We start from the raw sequence: 17782 nt of genomic DNA, 5'->3' as shown, positions 1-17782 counted from the left end.
ATTAGCAGCCTGTGTGCTTATTGAGTTATCATGAATGTGGATTCATTATTTCCTACTGCTCAGTCTTTATTTACTCTTATTACTTACTGGGTTAGAGTACTCACATTACTCCCTGCACCTCGTGTGCAGATTCAGGTATTTTAGAACCCGGTAGCAAGTATTGATTGCTCAAACGCGTAGTCATCAGAGGTAGCAAGGTGGCTGCACGACGTTCGCAGCACTGTTTCTTCATCTCATTTTCATTTTTGTACTTAGTACACTTGACTGTTTTGTTGTATTTAGACCTTGGTAGATGCTCATGACTAGTGACACCCCGATGTCGGGCTTGTGTAAATATTCCGCATTTTTCTTTTAAATGTTCATTATGAGATTGATGGTTATAAATGGTATAAAAACCACTTTTAAATGGTAAATTGTTGATTTGGGAATTGTGTCGGCTGGCCTTGTCTTCATGAGAGGCGCCATCACGATCGGATCCGGTTTGGGGTCGTGACAACATCCAATCCTACGTGACATTTACATTTGATGAGGTGAATGTCACATAGCTTGCCATCGCAGTACCCCTAACCCATTTTACCCCTCCTTTCTATTTTTTTTCCATCAATAAAAATTCTTTCCCCTCAGTCTTTTATATATGGATTATGGGCGCTGAGGTGACATGCCATGTGGCATCTACCTCATCAAATATCAGTGTCACGTAGGATTTGATGCCCATTTTGGATAAACATAACGGAAAAGGGAGTCTGATGGTCACTCAACTATTCAAAATTATCTGCCAAAGTCATCTTTCTTTCGTTTGTAGCAACAAAGTCACTTAACTATGCCAATATCACTCAAAAGATCACTCATTTAGATTTCTCATTTGATCGCCAAATACCTATTTTACCCTAAATTATCAACTTTTGTCTTCGTTTTATTTTTTTTAGCTTTTTAATATAATAATTTCTTTCTCTTTTTATTTTATATATGGACTTACCTTAGCATAAATAAATTCTATTTATAAATTAAAAAATTAAAATAGTATTCAAGCATATATAATATTAGAATAATAAAATATTGAGCATAATAAAAAGTCTAAATGTTGATTAAAAAGAGAAAAAAAATCATAGTATTAAAAAATCAAAAAAAAAAAAGAAGCAAAAGTTAAAAGTTAATAATTTAGAGGGTAAAATAGGTATTTGACAATCAAAAATTTGATAAATCTGGTTGAGTGACCTTCTAAGTGCTATAGACATAGTTAAATGACTTTCTTGTTACAAACGAAAGAAAATGATTTTGATAGATAATTTCGAAAACTTGAGTGACCATATGAGTAATGAACTCACGGAAAAGAGGTATATTTGATCCTATAATATTACGGTAGAAATATATTTGAACGCAAAGTATAACAAAATATATATTTAAATCTTTCTCATATTTAAACATTCGTTATTACTTACTAAAAAAATTTATCAGCAAGCGGCAAAGGTGTGCCAAAAAAACAAAAAGAGCGGTAAAGGGGTGATGATTCAAAATTTCAAAGGAGATCCCTAATAAATTACTGTAGCTGCATAGGAGATGCTAAACAGTAAAAACAGCTCTAAGTCTCACCCACGGCCCACCGCCTGGAAATTAGATCTCAACCGTCCACCTAATAGGCTAATAATCTCTTTAGACGATAGAAATAAATGAAAAAGAGAGAGACGATAGGAACGCAAAATTAGCAAACTGTACAATTGTCCAGAGTCTAAGCTAAAAACCAAAAGACAAACACCCTATATACTCTCTGCGTTTTTTACAAACTCACAGAAATCATTTACTCTCCCTCTCTACAAAATTTCTCTCTTTTGAAAGAACAGAGGTACGGGCAATTTCTCCTTTTTTTGAAGTTATTTTTTTTTTTATATATAAAAATTATTCGTTTCTCTGTTTTCTTTTATATGTATATATGCCTTTTAAGGACGAGAAATTGGAACCCTAGGTTTATGGCAATGTTAAATTTTTAATCATTTATCTGTTTCGTTATGGTGTTTTATATCTATATCTGTGATTGTATGTTTTGGGAATTCTTCTGAGCTAGGTTAGTGTAATTTTTTTCTATCTGCAGAAGTGAATTACCGCAAAACTGAAGTGGATAAGTTTATGTGACATTTTTTTGATATGTCGATGGACCAAAACACAGAGAAAACCAAAACCCTAGCTGGGTTGGCAGCTGAAGCGCTTGACTCTGAAACCCTAATGGTTGATAATGGTTCTGTCCCTGTACCTGTGTTGCTTGATAAGGCTCCTAGGGTTTCTCAAGTTGATCACCAACTGGATGTTAATGGAAATGAGGATACTGGTGCTACTACTGGGCCGGTTGTTGCGACTGGGAACAAGTTCAATGGTGATGGAATTTCTCTTTTGGTGGAAGTTCATCAGTCACTGGAAAATGTTGATGGGAGTTTTAAAGAGTGTGGTAGTAAGGGAAATGGAGCTGAACAAACAGAAACTGAGATGGTTGATGCTGTTGATGGGGGAAAAGACATTGAGAGGAGGGGTACAGAGCGGGATAGTCAAGGGACAGAAGAAGAGCAAGGATCCGGGCATTTGTTTAAGGGAGTGAATGTAGAGGAGAATGAAGCTGAGAAAATGGAAAATGAGATGGTTGATGGGGGAACAGAAGATGATAATTCTGGGGAAGATGCAAGGAGTGTAAAACATGTGTATACTGTGGGTGATTTTGTTTGGGGCAAGATTAAGTCTCATCCGTGGTGGCCGGGACGTATTTATGATGCTTCCTGTGCCTCGGACTTTGCTTTGAAGTTTAGTCAAACAGGTCGATTGCTAGTTGCATACTTTGGAGATGGCTCATTTTCTTGGTGCCCCCCTGCACAGTTGGTACCTTTTGTGGACAACTTTGAAAAAATGTCGAAGCAGAGTGCTTCTAGGAGCTTCTTATATGCTGTTGAAAACGCCTTGGATGAAATTAGTGTGCTTGTGGAGTTTGTTATGACTTGCCAATGCATCTCTGAAGAGAGTCGTGGTGGACTCAGTTGGCCATTGGCAGTGAATGCTGGAATTAAAAAGGGAGTTCGAGTGCCTGAAGGAGACACTGTCAAACGACTACTTTCTCAGTATGAACCTGCTGGAATACTTAAAGTTCTAAAACATTATGCACAAACCAATTCTAATTCCAATATACTTGAGTTTGCTGTCTTGAAAAGTTGGCTATCTGCTTTTTATCGTGCTACATGTGGGTGCCCTTTGGCTCTATATTGTGAACCCCTGCAAGTTGAAGGCCTTGAGGACAAGAAGGATCAAGTTGTTGATGCAAATGACTTCAGCATACCTATCGAGGTTCCTATTTTGGGTCCATCAGAAGAAGAAACTCCAAAATCTGGCTCTGCAAAGGGCCCTCTGACTGCTTGTGAGAAGATCTCTCACAAAAGAAAGCAGAAAAGTGTGGCTGAACTTATGGAAGATTCTTCACCTTCGCCTGTTGAAACGTCTGAGAAGAAAAGGAGGAGGAAGTCTGGTGAGCAGCCTAAAGGTCACACTAGCAGTTCTAAGAGTGTCGATGAAAAAGTTGGTAAGAGGGTAGGCAACAAATCTGGTGACACTGACTTGGCTAAAACAAAGAACCTCAGTGTTTCAATTCCTGAGCGTGGTGAAATTGGTGACCAGCCGGACACAAATGGGGGCCCTCTGTCAAGGGAAAGAAAGAAGAGCAAGTATTTATCACCTCCTTATATGAGCCCTACGTTGACTGCAGGAAAACCAAACTTGAAGAGAGAACTGGAAGCAGAATCTCAGAAAATTTCTGAGATAACCAGGATTGGTGAGCGGATGGCAAATGCTGCTCGGCATATTTTATCTTCCCCTGCAACCAATGGCAATGAAGCTGTAAAGAAGAAAAAGGCTGAACGGTTTGACATGACTTTTGACACCATGGATATCGATTCATCGGTCAATCAGGTACTCTCTGAGGTCCAGTCTACTGCTGTCAACCCTCTTTTCTTGAAGAATAGATCTCTTGAGAAGACCAGAGGTTTCATCTCCACCTTCAGGAACTCGGTCTATCTGGACGGATCAAACTACAAGCAATATCACAAAGTGAAACCAGGAAAGAAGAGAAAATCTCGCCCGTCTAGACAGGGAACAGAAGATGAGGAAGCTGGTACAGAAACTTCACCTGTGATTCTGATGGTAACATTCTCAGCTGGTTTTTCTTTGCCATCAGACGATGAAGTTATCCAAATATATAACAAGTTTGGGGATCTGAATGAGAAGGAAACAAAAGTGTTACACGATTCAAACTCTCTTCAAGTTGTTTACATACGTGATTCAGATGCTGAAGAGGCCTTCCAAGAATCGGTGAAGCAAAGTCCTTTTGGTGATGCCGAAGTTAACTTTAGGCTCATTTATCCCTCAAACCCTGAGATTCCACTTTCTTCGCTGAAATCAGTTAAGGGGAAGTCACAGGTGCAACTAATCAAGAAGAAGCTGAAGGGGATGTCGTCAATCCTGGAAAAATGCAATGGTAAGATTACGACAGAGGAGAAGGCAGAGTTGTTGGGTGAGATAAAAGGCTTGCTGGAGAAGGTTAGTGCAGTGACATCAACAAACCCATAGGGAAACTGTTTTGTAGGATGTGAAGCTAGTTGTTTAAACTCGATGTTCTTTTGTTGATAATGTTAGTATATGGTCCGGTTTATGGTGATTAGGATACTTTCTGTTAGGTTCATGTATGAAGTAGGAGCATAGGATGCTAGCTTTATACAATTGATTTGCTCAAATTACTATACAGTTGCATGTACTTTGACTGATGATAGTATTAGAGTTAGGAGCTGCAGCTGCTTTTGTATTACCTGAATCTGCAGCCTCATGCCTCCATGTTCAACACCCCCCTCCCCCCCCCCCCAAATACCCCAAATGAAAAAAGTAAAAATGGTCTCACCCTCGGCTTGTGGGAACAGTCCAGTCAAAGTATATTTTGCCAAAAGATATATGTTCTGAGAAAAAACTATTGTGTTCCTAAAGATGCATACTCAAGGCTCCAAGCACATCTCACATCAGATGCTGTTACTTGGTTCAAATATAAACGTGTTTTTAAGATCTCAGAACAGTGAATTTTCAGACTACAAAAGGAAAGCAGTAGAGGAAAAACTTAGTCACAAATCAACATTTCCAATTACATCTAGAGTAATTATTAATGAATTACTCCAATTTTATTGGGTCTTGAGGATTCTCTTGTGAACTAAATTGTGATAACAGGGCATTCATCAAGTTTGGCACCAAACTTGCTTACACTTCACCCGAAAACTGCCAGCAGTGTAACTTAAGGGTGTTAAACGGGCTGGGTCAACCCGTTTCCGGGCTGGCACAGACCGGTTGAAACCGGACCTGGACCATCCCGGTACATAGGGCGCTGAGTGGGTTGGGTTAAAGGGGTAAGGGGATGGGCCGTTCACCTATTTTCAATCGATTAACCGGATTGGTCAAACCTGGTCCACAGAAATACTATAGAATCGGTTAAACCGGCCCGGACCGGACCAGCCTAGACCGATTAATGGCTAGTTTTTTTTTGAAAATGTTGGTTACCGTTGGCAACGGTCACCTGCCAAGGAGCCGTTGCTCAACGGTTGATTTGCACAATTAGCCCTTTTTGGGCCACTTTTTTTAAAAAATTAACACTTTTTGTAATTACAAATTTAACCCTTTGTAAAACTATAAATACAATCCCCCCTCTTCTTCATTTCTTCACTCATCTCTCATTTCTCAATCTCAATTCTCATATTCTCTCATTCTTCAATCTTCACCTAAAGTGCAATCAACTATTTGGCTCTTTCTTTTTGGAATTTAATTTATCGTAGTATTTATTATTTGAAGTTTGAACAATTGAACTTCAAAATTGGAACAATTGACGTTTCTTTTTGGTAACATTGGAGTTGCGTAATCATCAAGTGCTCAATTTATTGCCGAATTCGGCGCACTCCCTCCAACTTTTTCTCTTATTTACTATTTTATTTGCATATTTAATTTTTGCTAGTAGTTAAATTTTTACAATATGTTTAATGCTGCAAAAAGAGTTTGTAATTTACTAATCGGGGAAATAAAAAAAGAGGTAGTACTTCTGCTTCAACATCTGGTAGTAATTTAAATGACTCTACACATTCCTGAAATATTACATGATAATAATATAGATTATGAACAATTACAGGAAAATATCGGTATAGAAGATAATGAATTAGAAATGGAAGATGAGATACCACGTACACCTAGTAGTGTTGGAGCTGATAGCAGTGGTGGTGGTCATGGTACTAGTAGTAGACCACCTGTGGCCCCGACTACTAATCGGAGAAAGAGAAGTAAGGTTTGGAAATTTTTGACGAAATAGAAGGTACTGATAGAGTTAAATGCAAACTTTGTAATGATACTTTTAAACATAAGTCTGGAGGACAATTAGGGGGACTGAGACACTTAGTAGACATATGAGAATTGAGCATCCTATAGAATGAGGCTTTGATGGAGATGAAAATCAAACAACTCTAAACCCTACTACTGGAGGACTTATGAAATATAATAAAATGAAGGATCGTGATGAGTTAGCAAAAATGATTGTTTTGGGTTGTCGACCTTTTTCTTTTGCTTCTTCATCATATCTTATTATGTATATTCAAAGAATTTATAATCATTTATTTAAAGGTATCCCTAGAAGTACTTGTAGATCTGATATCTTTAGACTTCATGGATAATATCAAACATACATACGTTATTTGTTTAGCCACCTTCCTTGTAGAGTTTCTCTAACTTCTGATATTGGCCATGCTGTTAATGAAAATGATTATTTGATAATTACATGTCATTGGATAGATGATAATTATTGTATGCAAAAACGTATTATCGCTTTTAAATATGATGAAGATCAGAGTCATACTGATATGTTTATAAGTACTATTATTTGTGAAGTTGAATTTTATAATCTCAAGCAAAAAGTATTGTGTATGTCTTGATAATGCTTCTAACAATAATGTCGCAATTTCAATATTAAAACTACATTTGCAACCACCACTTGACGAAATTTTTCATGTTAGGTGTGCATGTCATGTTTATAATTTAATTGTTAAAAGTGACGTTGATTTATTTTCAACTGAGATTACTCATGTTAGGAGAGCAGTTGGTGTTATTCAAGGAAATAATAGACAATCTAGAATTAGGGAATTTAAGAATAAGTGTACCGAGTATAACCTTCAACCCAGATTCATGCCAGACGAAATTGTTACTAAATGGAATTATACATATATATTTTTAAAATGTTGCTACAAATATAAATTCCCAATAACTGAAATTGCTAATGCGCATTGTACTGATCCAAACTGTATGTTAACAACTACTACTTGGGAGGTCATTAATGATGTTGTTAAAATTTTACATAAATTTTATACAGCTACTGTTGAGTTTTCTGGAGCATATTACCCTACTGTTACTATGGCTTTACTACATATAGCTGAAATATTTTTTTTACTCTTTGAATTTAAGAAGAAAGAAAAATATATGGATGTTGTTGCACAAATGCAAACAAAATTCAAAAAATATTTCTTTCGAATTCCTTTGATTTACTTAATTTGTGCTATTTTAAATCCTTCTATTAAGATGTATGATTGTCACCAATTAATGAATGCTTTATATACTTATATGGAGATTGGACCAACTGAAACCCCATATATATATGATTGTATGAACAAACTAAATGATTCTTTACAACAATTATATAATTATGCAAATATAATTGATGATGCTACTCTTAATGTAGGCAATGTTAATCCCACTATGCACTGTACCACTTCTACTACTGTGGATGATGATGAAGGCCTTGATAGTTTTCATATTTTTTCTACATTTTTTAACACTCAAACCAGTAGCAGGAACATTGATGAACTTCAATTCTACTTGCAGAAGCAAAAAGAGCCTCGCACAAAGGAATTTTCACCGTTGGGATGGTGACATGAGAATGAAAAGCAATTTCCTGTTCTTTCCACTATGGCTCGGGACGTGCTGAATGTGCCAATTTAAACTGTTGCATCAGAGAGTGCATTTAGCCAAGAAGGACAACAATTTGAAGACACCCGTCACTCATTGGGAAGCAATGCTTTGGAAGTTTTAGTATGTTTCAGAGATTGGAATAGATCGGAACGAAGAAATCAAGGACGTGAAGATGTTGATAGCCCAGAAGACGAGGAACTTGGAGATATATTAACATATGGTAACACATCTGAATTTAAACACTCCAGAAGAAGGCCAATCAGTTCATATTGATTATGAAGAACTTACTAAGGCAATGCAAAACCTTTAAATTTACTCTTTTTTCGTTAATTTACTTGTTAAATGTAACATTCCAATTTGTAAGTTTGAATTTTGAAATAAATATAGCACTTGCAATATATATATGCAATTTTTTCCCATTTTAGTATTCTTTATATTTTTACTTTATATTAATATAACTTACAATAGTTATACAAATACAAAAAAATAATTTAAAAATTACACTAACCCGGCCCGGCCCGACCCGACCCCTTGTACCCGTAAACCGTACGGTTCATTTTTTACTTGGATGAACCCGAACACGTTAAATCCGGTAAGCCCTAACCCGTAACCGGTCCTATTCTCAACCCGTCCGGTTCCTAATTTTGCCTACCCAGCCCGATCCGGCCCACCCGTTAGACACCCTTAACAAATAGTCTAAGGGAGTCTAATAGGCCGGTTTTAACCATAACCGGACCGGCTCAGACCGGTTAAAACCGGAACCAGCCCAGACCGGTATAAGGGGGTCGGGTGGGGCTGAGTTAAAGGGGTAAGGGGTTGGTCTGTTTACGTTGGGGCTACCGGTTAACCGGCCCAGTCAAACCTAGTCAACGATTTTTATTGTAGAATCGGTTAACCGGCCCGGCCCGACCCGAACCGGCCTAGACCGGTATAACGGCTACTTTCAATTTTTTTTAAATGTTTCTACTTTCTGACCGTTGGCCCAACGACTGTTTCGCACATTTAGCCCTTTTTTGGGCAAATATTTTTATACACTTTTTGTAATTACTAATTTAGCCCTTTGAAAAATTATAAATACACCCCCCTCTTCTTCATTTCTTCACTCATCTCTCATTTCTCAAACTCAAATTCTCAACTCAAGTTAAATCATGCCCCATAGAGTGCGCTCATATGTTTGGGAACACTTTGAGGTGGCAGAAGAAAATGAAGAAGTTCAGAAAGTAAAGTGCAAGAACTGTGGTCGAGTCTTAAATCTTCGTCCAAAGTGTGGCACAGACAGTTTAAGGAGGCATATGTCTTGAGCGTCCTCCAGAAATTCGTATTTAAGTTGATTTGAGAAAATTTGTGTTATTTTAAAATTATTAGACGTATTTTTGCTTAATGTTTTAGTTTGTTAAATTAATTTGAAGTATTATTATGCATGAAAATTTAGTTTTACTCTTTTTTCGTTAATTTACTTGTTAAATGCAAACTTAAATTTTGTAATTTTAAAATAAATGTAGCACTTGCAATTTATAAGTGCAATTTTTTTCCATCTTCATTGTATTCTTTATATTTTTACTTTATATTAATATTACTTACAATAGCTATACAAAATATATAAAAAAAAATTAAAAATTACACTAACACGGCCCGGCCCTTTGTACCCGTAACCCGTACGGTTCAATTTTTACCCGGATGAACCGGAACCTGTCAAACCCGGTAAGCACTAACCCGTAATCGGCCCGGTTTCCAACGCGTTCGATTCCTAATTTTGCCTACCCAGCCTGACCCTGCCCTCCCGTTAGTCACCCTTACTTGTTGTAGAATCTATATTTTGTTATTTATATGAATAACAATTACCAGAAGCGGTGGCAGTAGAAAAGGAATAAGGGATTGATCACATCAAAAGAACATGAGGGAATGAGATATAATAAAGATTGTGCTTTCTCCAACAAGTTACACTGCTGGCAAAAAGAATTTATTGTATATCTTTCGTTACTTTTGCTTCCAAATACCATCCAACAAATCGATCCCCCTCGTTCGTCATTATTACTTTCTTTATATATTTTTCTTTGGGGGAAGATGGATACACATTGTGGGTGTGAAGATGGAGAAGTTCCATAGCTATTCTGCTAATCCTAATACCAACTTTAGCACTTCAAGCTGTAGCTTGATTGTAAAAGGTAGGTGATATTTGTGGCTTGAATTATTTCTTATATTTTTAGGAAACTCATAGTCCTTATAGGTTTAGGAAACCCCATTGTCCTAATAGATTTGGGAAAGGAAAACCTATAGTCCTTGTCAAATTGGGAAACCTTTCTCATATATGTTTGGGACCTTTTGGGATCTATATATAGGGGTTGTAGTTGGGGATTCTATAGATTGTATTGTGCTTTTCTTCTCATTCATAGTGGAAAACTCTCTCCTCTTTTGCCCCGAGGATTAGGCTTAGCCGAACCTCGTTAAATCCTTGTGTTGATTTTTCTTCTCTATTTGCTTTGTGTGAGATTGTGTGCTAGTTAACCCACGATATTTCACAACAATTGGTATCAGAGCAAGGTTCAAGTTTCTACATATAATTTAGGGTTAAGATGTCTTCATCATCTTCAACAAAGTACGAAGTAGAGAAATTTGACGGAGGTTCTAGTTTCAGTCTATGGAAGATTAGGATGAAATCGTCCCTAGTGTTACAAGGATTATGGAAAGCAATTGATGAGGATTTTCCTGAAGATATGAAAGAGACAAAGAAGGAAGACTTGAAGGAGAGGGCTTTGAGTGCGATCTTCATGAGCATTATAGATAGCGTTCTTCGGGAAATTGCTGAAGAAACTTCTGCAACAACGACATGGAAGAAGTTGGAAGATCTGTATTCTAAGAAATCGCTGACAAACCGCCTCTACCTGAAAAAGAGTTTATACATCTCCGTATGAACGAAGGTACACCTGTTAAAACTCACCTTGATGAGTTTAATTCAATTATAATGGACCTGAAGAATGTGGATATCAAAATTGAGAGTGAGGATTAGGACTTGATTGTGTTATGTTCTTTACCACAGTCTTATGATACTTTTGCCGATACACTGCCATATGGGAAAGATAGCATTTCACTAGAAGATGTTGGTAATGCACTAAAATCTAAAGAGTTGAAAAAGAGCTTTCCAAACAACAGAATTGAGGGAGAGGGTCTTGTGATTAGAGGAAGAACACAACAAAAGGACTTTAACATGAAAAAGTCAACCGCAAGATCAAAGTCTAGAGCAAGGAAGCAAAACTGTTATGAGTGCGGGGAGCAAGGTCACTACAAGAGAGATTGTCCTAAGCTGAAGGAGAAAAGAGGGAAGCAGAAAATAGATAATTCGGCAAATATTGTTGACACTGGCAATAATTCTGATGATAGTGATTATGTAGGGGAAGTTTGTGCTGTGAGTTCTAGTCATGGGCAAAATTCTTGGGTTCTTGATTCTAGTGCTACTTTTCACATGTGTCCATACAAGAATTGGTTTGTAACTTATAAACAAATGAGTGGGACTGTCTATATGGGAGATGATAATCCATTACCAATAGAGGGGGTTGGTAACATCAAATTGAGAATGTTTGACGGAATTATCAGAAACATTGAGTGTTGGCATGTTCCTCGGATAAAGAGAAATTTGATTTCTCTTTCGACTTTGGATGATCAAGGGTATAAATTTCACTCCAAGAATGGAATACTTAAAGTGTGTAAAGGCTCTATGGTACTCATGAAGGGTAAACTACATTCTAAATTGTATCATCTTCAGGCCAGTGTAGTTGAAGGGGAAGCTGTTGTAGCTTCTGGGAAAAGTGATCTGAATCAGTTTCAGTTGTGTCACTTGCGGCTTGGCCATATGAGTGATAATGGATTGTCTTTGTTGAGTAAGCAGAATTTACTGAATGGGTACAAAAATCAAGTTTTGAATTTTTGTGAGCATTGTGTGTTTGGTAAACAGACAAGGGTAAAGTTCATCAAGAAGGCCGAGCACAAGACTAGAGACAAATTAGATTATATACATTCTGACTTGTGGGGTCCAAACTGAGTTCCCTCCAAGAGTGGTGCCAGGTATTTTATGACTTTGATTGATGATTACTCAAGGATGATGTGGGTGTATTTTCTGAAAACAAAAGATAGGGCATTTTCGACATTTGTTAAATGGAAGACGATGGTTGAGAGGTAGACAGAAAGAAAAGTTATGCATCTTCAAACTGACAATGGGTTGGAATTTTGCAATTCTGAGTTGGATAATTTCTACAGCAGGGAGGTCATAGTGAGACACCACACTTGTGTCGGAACACCACAACAAAATGGTGTTGTTGAACGTATGAATAGAACGCTTTGTGATAGGGCACGAAACATGCTTTCACACTCATGTGTTAGCAAAGATTTTTGGGCTGAAGCAATCAATACAACTTATTATTTGGTCAATAGATCTCCATCCACAACTATTGAGTTCAAAACTCCTTTTGAGGTATAGTCCGGTTCGCCTGCTGATAATTCAAATTTAAGGATATTTGGTTGTCCTGCTTATGCTCATGTGAGGGATGAAAAACTTGAGCCGAGGACAAAGAAGTGCATATTTCTAGGGTATGCAACTGGAGTGAAAGGTTATAAGTTGTGGTGCACAGATCAAAAGACTCCAGGGCTAATTATCAGTAGGGTTGTAACATTCAATGAATCTGCCTCACTGGACAGTCAGAGGGAGAAGGCAATAGCAGAAACAGATCGTGGTGTCAGTGACCGCATAGAGCTAGAAATTAAATCTTCACTAGCTCAGCCCAGTAGTTCTAAAGTAGAGGAAGTGGAGGAGGTGCAAGATATTGATCAAGACGATAATGTTTATGCACCTGCGCAACAACCCTATAGCATTGCAACAAGCAAAGAGAAGAGAGTGATCAATCCACCACAAAGTTTGCAAACGTAGTTAATGGTAATTTTCTTGGATATGCTAATTTTGTGGAGTTCGCTTCTTGAGCCTAATAGCTATAAAGAAGCTATTTCTAGTCCAGAAGAAGATTAGTGGGTTGGTGCTATGAGTGAATAGATTGAGTCTCTTCATAAGAATCAGACATGGAAGCTTGTTCCATTGCCAAAGGGACAGAAAGTACTAGGCTACAAATGGATTTTCAAAAGAAAAGAGGGCAATCCAAGGGTTGAAGCATCAAGGTACATGGCAAGATTTGTAGCTAAAGGTTTTTCACAGAGGGAGCGGATAGATTACAATGAAGTGTTCTCTCTAGTGGTAAAGCATAGCTCTATCAGGGTCTTACTAGCTTTGGTGGCTCTTCATGACTTAGAACCAGAGCAGTTAGATGTGAAAATTGCATTCTTGCATGGTGAGTTGGATGAGCAGATTTATATAAGTCAACCCAAAGGATTCGTTACTCATAATAAGAAAAATCATGTTTTCTTGCTTAAGAAATCTTTATATGGTCTGAAACAATCGCCTAGGCAGTGGTATAAAAAATTTGATACATTCATGATTCAAAATGCATTTTCTCGAAGTGAATATGATAGTTGTGTGTATTACAAAAAGCTTGAAGATGGTTCTAGTGTATATTTTGTTGTTATATGTGGATGACATGCTTATTGCTGCTAAAAACATGTCACATATTACCCGATTGAAAAAGCAACTAGGTGAGGAGTTTGAGATGAACGATTTATGTGTTGCAAAGAAGATATTGGGGATGGAGATTACTCAAGATAGAAGGGTTGGACAGCTAATGTTGTCCCAACGGTCCTATATTGAGAAGGTCCTCAAGAGATTTATTATGATAGGTGCTATCTGTGTCCATTCCTTTTGCTTCCCATTTCAAGTTGTCTGCAGACATGTCACCAAAAACAGACGAGGAGATGGAACAATGTCTAGTGTTCCATATTCGAGTGTTGTAGGTAGCATTATGTATGCTATGGTTTGCACTCGCCCTGACATTTCACATGCTATTAGTGTTGTGAGTAGATACATGGCATGACCTGGTAAAGAACATTGGCAGGCAGTGAACTGGATCTTGAGATACTTGAAGGGTACTGCAAATGTAGGCTTGACTTTTTACAAAGACAAGTTAAGTGAATCCTTAGTTGGCTATGTCGATTCAGATTATGCAGGGGACTTGGATAAGAGAAGATCTTTGACAGACTATGTTATTACTCTTTCTGGTAGTGTCATCAGTTGGAAGGCGACTTTGTAGTCTGTCGTTGCTTTGTCTACCACAGAAGTTGAGTATATGGCAATTATGGAAGCAGTTAAAAAGGCTATTTGGCTACAAGGCTTGGTAAGTGATCTTGGACTAGCTCAGAAGAAGACACAAGTTTTTTGTGACAGTCAAAGTGTCATTCATCTTACTAAGAATCAGATGTTTCATGAGCGGATGAAGCATATTGAAGTCAGACATCACTTTATTCGAGACATTATATCAAAGGGGATTGTTGGAGAAAGTGTCTACATATGATAATCTAGCTGATATGATGACCAAGGCAGTCCCGACCAACAAGTTTAGGCATTGCCTAGACTTGATTGGTGTGTGCAGTACTCAATAGAGCCCTTGCGAGGGCTGAGGGAAAGGTAGAGAGACGTTGTTCATGTTGATGAAGAGAATTCAAGCCAAAGGGAAGATTTCTTATTTGTGGCTTGAATTATTTTCTTGTATTTTTAGGAAGCCCATAGTCCCTATATGTTTATGAAAACTCATTGTCCTAATAGATTTGGGAAAGGAAAACCTATAGTCCTTGTCAAATTGGGAAACCTTTCTCATATATGTTTGGGACCTTTTGGGATCTATATATAGAGGTTGTAGTTGGGGATTCTATAGATTGTATTGTGCTTTTCTTCTCATTCATAGTGAAAAACTCTCTCTTCTTTTGCCCCGAGGATTAGGCTTAGCCGAACCTCGTTAAATCCTTGTGTTGATTTTTCTTCTCTATTTGCTTTGTGTGAGATTGTGTGATAGTTAACCCACGATATTCCACAATAGTAGGGTTGGCAAACGGGCGGGTCCGATCGGATAGGGGACGGATCGAAAATGGTAATACAAAAACGAATAAATTATTTGATCTGACCCATATTTAATATGGAAAAAAATGGTTTAACCGACAGATAATATGGATAACTATATTATCCATGGCTTCTTGAATATGATCACTTTTGGAAGAATTCCTAGTCTTCCAAATATGAATAACCCCCAATTTGAGGCTTTACAAATGTAAAAGTTAAACACATTAGTTATCCACTGGTTATTCATTTTTTAAGTGGATAATATGGTTCTTATCCATATTTGACCCATTTTTAAATAGGTCATTATCTAACCCATATTTTAATGGATAATATGGGTAGATAACTATTTTCTTTTATCCATTTTGCGTAAAAGACATCAAGTCTATCACAGATCTTACTTTTTGTAACCATTAGATGTTGGAAGCTCATTGGTCAGATTAATCTAGATTGTGCTAGGTAGGCCCACTATGGGGTAAAGCATTTCCGCCCAAGAAGTTATGCATTCTTAAAGCTCGAATTCAAGGCTTTTGACTAAGAATTGAGGAATCTCAATGATCCTACTATACAAGGAGTGTGAACTTTTTGTTCCTAGTCATAAATAGCTTTTGTAACAGATACTCATTCCGTTTCAAGTTAAATACATTATTTTTCGAAAAAGTAGTAGTTGTTATGAATAGAATTCTATTTAGAGTGAATGCCTATCTTGTAGCGAGTTTTACTTTGTGGCTAAGTCATTTTTTCCCTATAAATAGAGGGGTCTTACCCCATTGTAAATCATCCCAAAATTCAATAAGAATTTCCTCTCTCTTTCTATACAATATTGTTCTTCTACTTTTATTGTTTATTACACGTTATCAGCACAAGACTCTACCGTCTCAAGAATATTAAGGTACAACTTTTCTCCTCTTTTAATTATGACTGATATTATGAAAAGAAAGTTCGTTGCCCTTGAAATTTCGGGCAAGAACTATATGACATGGGTGTTGGATGTTGAAATCCATTTAGATGCAATGGGTCTTGGAGACTCCATTAAAGACAAAACTAAAGCATCCACCCAAGACTGTGCTAAGGCTTTGATTTTCTTGCGCCATCACCTTGATGAAAGGTTGAAAATAGAATATCTCACATTCAAAGATCCACTTGTTTTGTGGAATGGCTTAAAGGAAAGATATGACAACTTAAAGTTGGTCACTCTTACACAAGCACGATATGATTGGGCTCATCTGAGGCTCCAAGACTTTAAGTCTATTTTTAGATATAATTCTGCAATGTTCAGAATTACTTCTAAATTGAAACTCTGTGGCGATACTATCACTGATTATGATATGCTTGAAAAAACGTTTACAACGTTTCATGCCTCTAATATTGTCATGCAACATCAGTACAGAGAGAAAGGTTTCAAGAAGTACTCTGAGCTGATTTCTCTTCTCCTTGTGGCTGAGCGAAACAATGACTTGCTCATGAGAAATCACAAAAATCGACCCATTGGGTCTATACCATTGCCTGAAGTGGATGAGGTGTATTCCCATTATGCTAAGCGTGGAAAAGGTTGTGGCTCTATTCGTGGTCGTGGTCGTGGCCTTAGCCATAGACAAGGAAGAATTTTTCCTGTGTTAATCACCCCCTAAAGAGAAATAACCACCAAAAGTGAAAAGGGAAAGATGAGAAGCCAAAAGCAAATGGTTCAGAAACTGAATGCTATCGTTGTGGTGGAAAAGGACATTGGGCAAATATTTGTCGTGTACCAAGACATTTGGTTAAGCTTTATCAAGCATCTCTAAAGAATAAAGGCCCTGAAGCTAATTTTATCTATGACAATGAATTTGACATCACCAACTTAGATGTGGCAGACTTCTTTGAGCGCCCTGGTGGAAAAATAGACCACTTGATCGGTGATGGATATGTGGTTAAAGAAGATTGAGTAGTTTGATTTTATTTTTATTTTACCTATTCGTTGTAGTTAGTGAATAAATATCATGTAATCACAGTCCTTTACATGAGTAGTAGTCATTATTATCAATTAGTATTATTAGTTTTATGGGATAACATTTCAGTTGCTTTGTTTTCAAGGATAGTCAAGTGATTATTTTGACATCAACCATATAAGAAGACGATAACTTAAACGTCATAAACTAACGTATGTGGCTTGTCTATTTCTGTTATACATACATATCTAACTAAAAGATGGCAATATGTACAACTATTTTAAATATGTCTCTTTCGCTAAAATAACAGTTTGGTCACCAGAGAACAAAGTTTTCATTATTGACCAGTAATATCAAACTTAATTGTTTCTGTTCTCCACCCAAAAGGAGTATAATTAAATGCTAGTACTATATTATTATTAACACATAAAATTAGTAAATAGTCCGATAGTAGTTCGAAAAAATTATGCTGCACTTTTAATATTTGTGTTCAAGCAAATTGTCTGTAAGCCTAGTTTATTTCTCTAAAAATACTAATATTTATTTGTATATTTCTTTTTGTATGTCAAACAATGAGAAGAAAATATGGATATCTCACAAAACAAACTTGGATCAAAGTTCAATTGTAAAAATATTTATTTAATTGATTCATGTACGACACATACAATATTCAAAGAGCAGAAATATTTCTCTCATTTAAATATGTGTAAGGCAGATGTTACTACAATTTCTGGTAGTAGTAAATTAATTGAAGGCTCTGGAAGAGCTATTATAACTCTGCCTAAGGGAACAATACTTATCATAGAGAATGCAATGTTCTCCTCCAAGTCCAAGAGGAACTTGTTGAGTTTTAAAGATATCCGTCGAA

General features: G+C 36.9%; 1 protein-coding gene across 1 annotated transcript; it reads left to right on the top strand.

The window, feature by feature from the left end:
- Nucleotides 1–1707: 1707 nt before the first annotated feature.
- LOC104219632 (PWWP domain-containing protein 6) lies at nucleotides 1708–4834 on the top strand. The gene is made up of 2 exons (XM_009770329.2): nucleotides 1708–1840; nucleotides 2087–4834. The coding sequence occupies exon 2, from the start codon at nucleotides 2140–2142 to the stop codon at nucleotides 4591–4593; it is 2454 nt and encodes an 817-aa protein (XP_009768631.1). The 5' UTR covers nucleotides 1708–1840; nucleotides 2087–2139; the 3' UTR covers nucleotides 4594–4834.
- The last annotated feature ends 12948 nt before the right edge of the window (nucleotides 4835–17782 follow it).

The sequence above is a fragment of the Nicotiana sylvestris genome, chromosome 2 (assembly GCF_000393655.2).
Source record: "Nicotiana sylvestris chromosome 2, ASM39365v2, whole genome shotgun sequence".
NCBI lineage: Eukaryota > Viridiplantae > Streptophyta > Magnoliopsida > Solanales > Solanaceae > Nicotiana > Nicotiana sylvestris.
Note: the sequence above shows the minus strand (reverse complement) of the source record. Positions and strands in the feature narration are given on the sequence as shown.

Bases quoted from the DNA above. Each gene is read 5' to 3' on its own strand.
- LOC104219632 (XM_009770329.2), top strand. From the start codon at position 2,140: ATGTCGATGGACCAAAACACAGAGAAAACCAAAACCCTAGCTGGGTTG.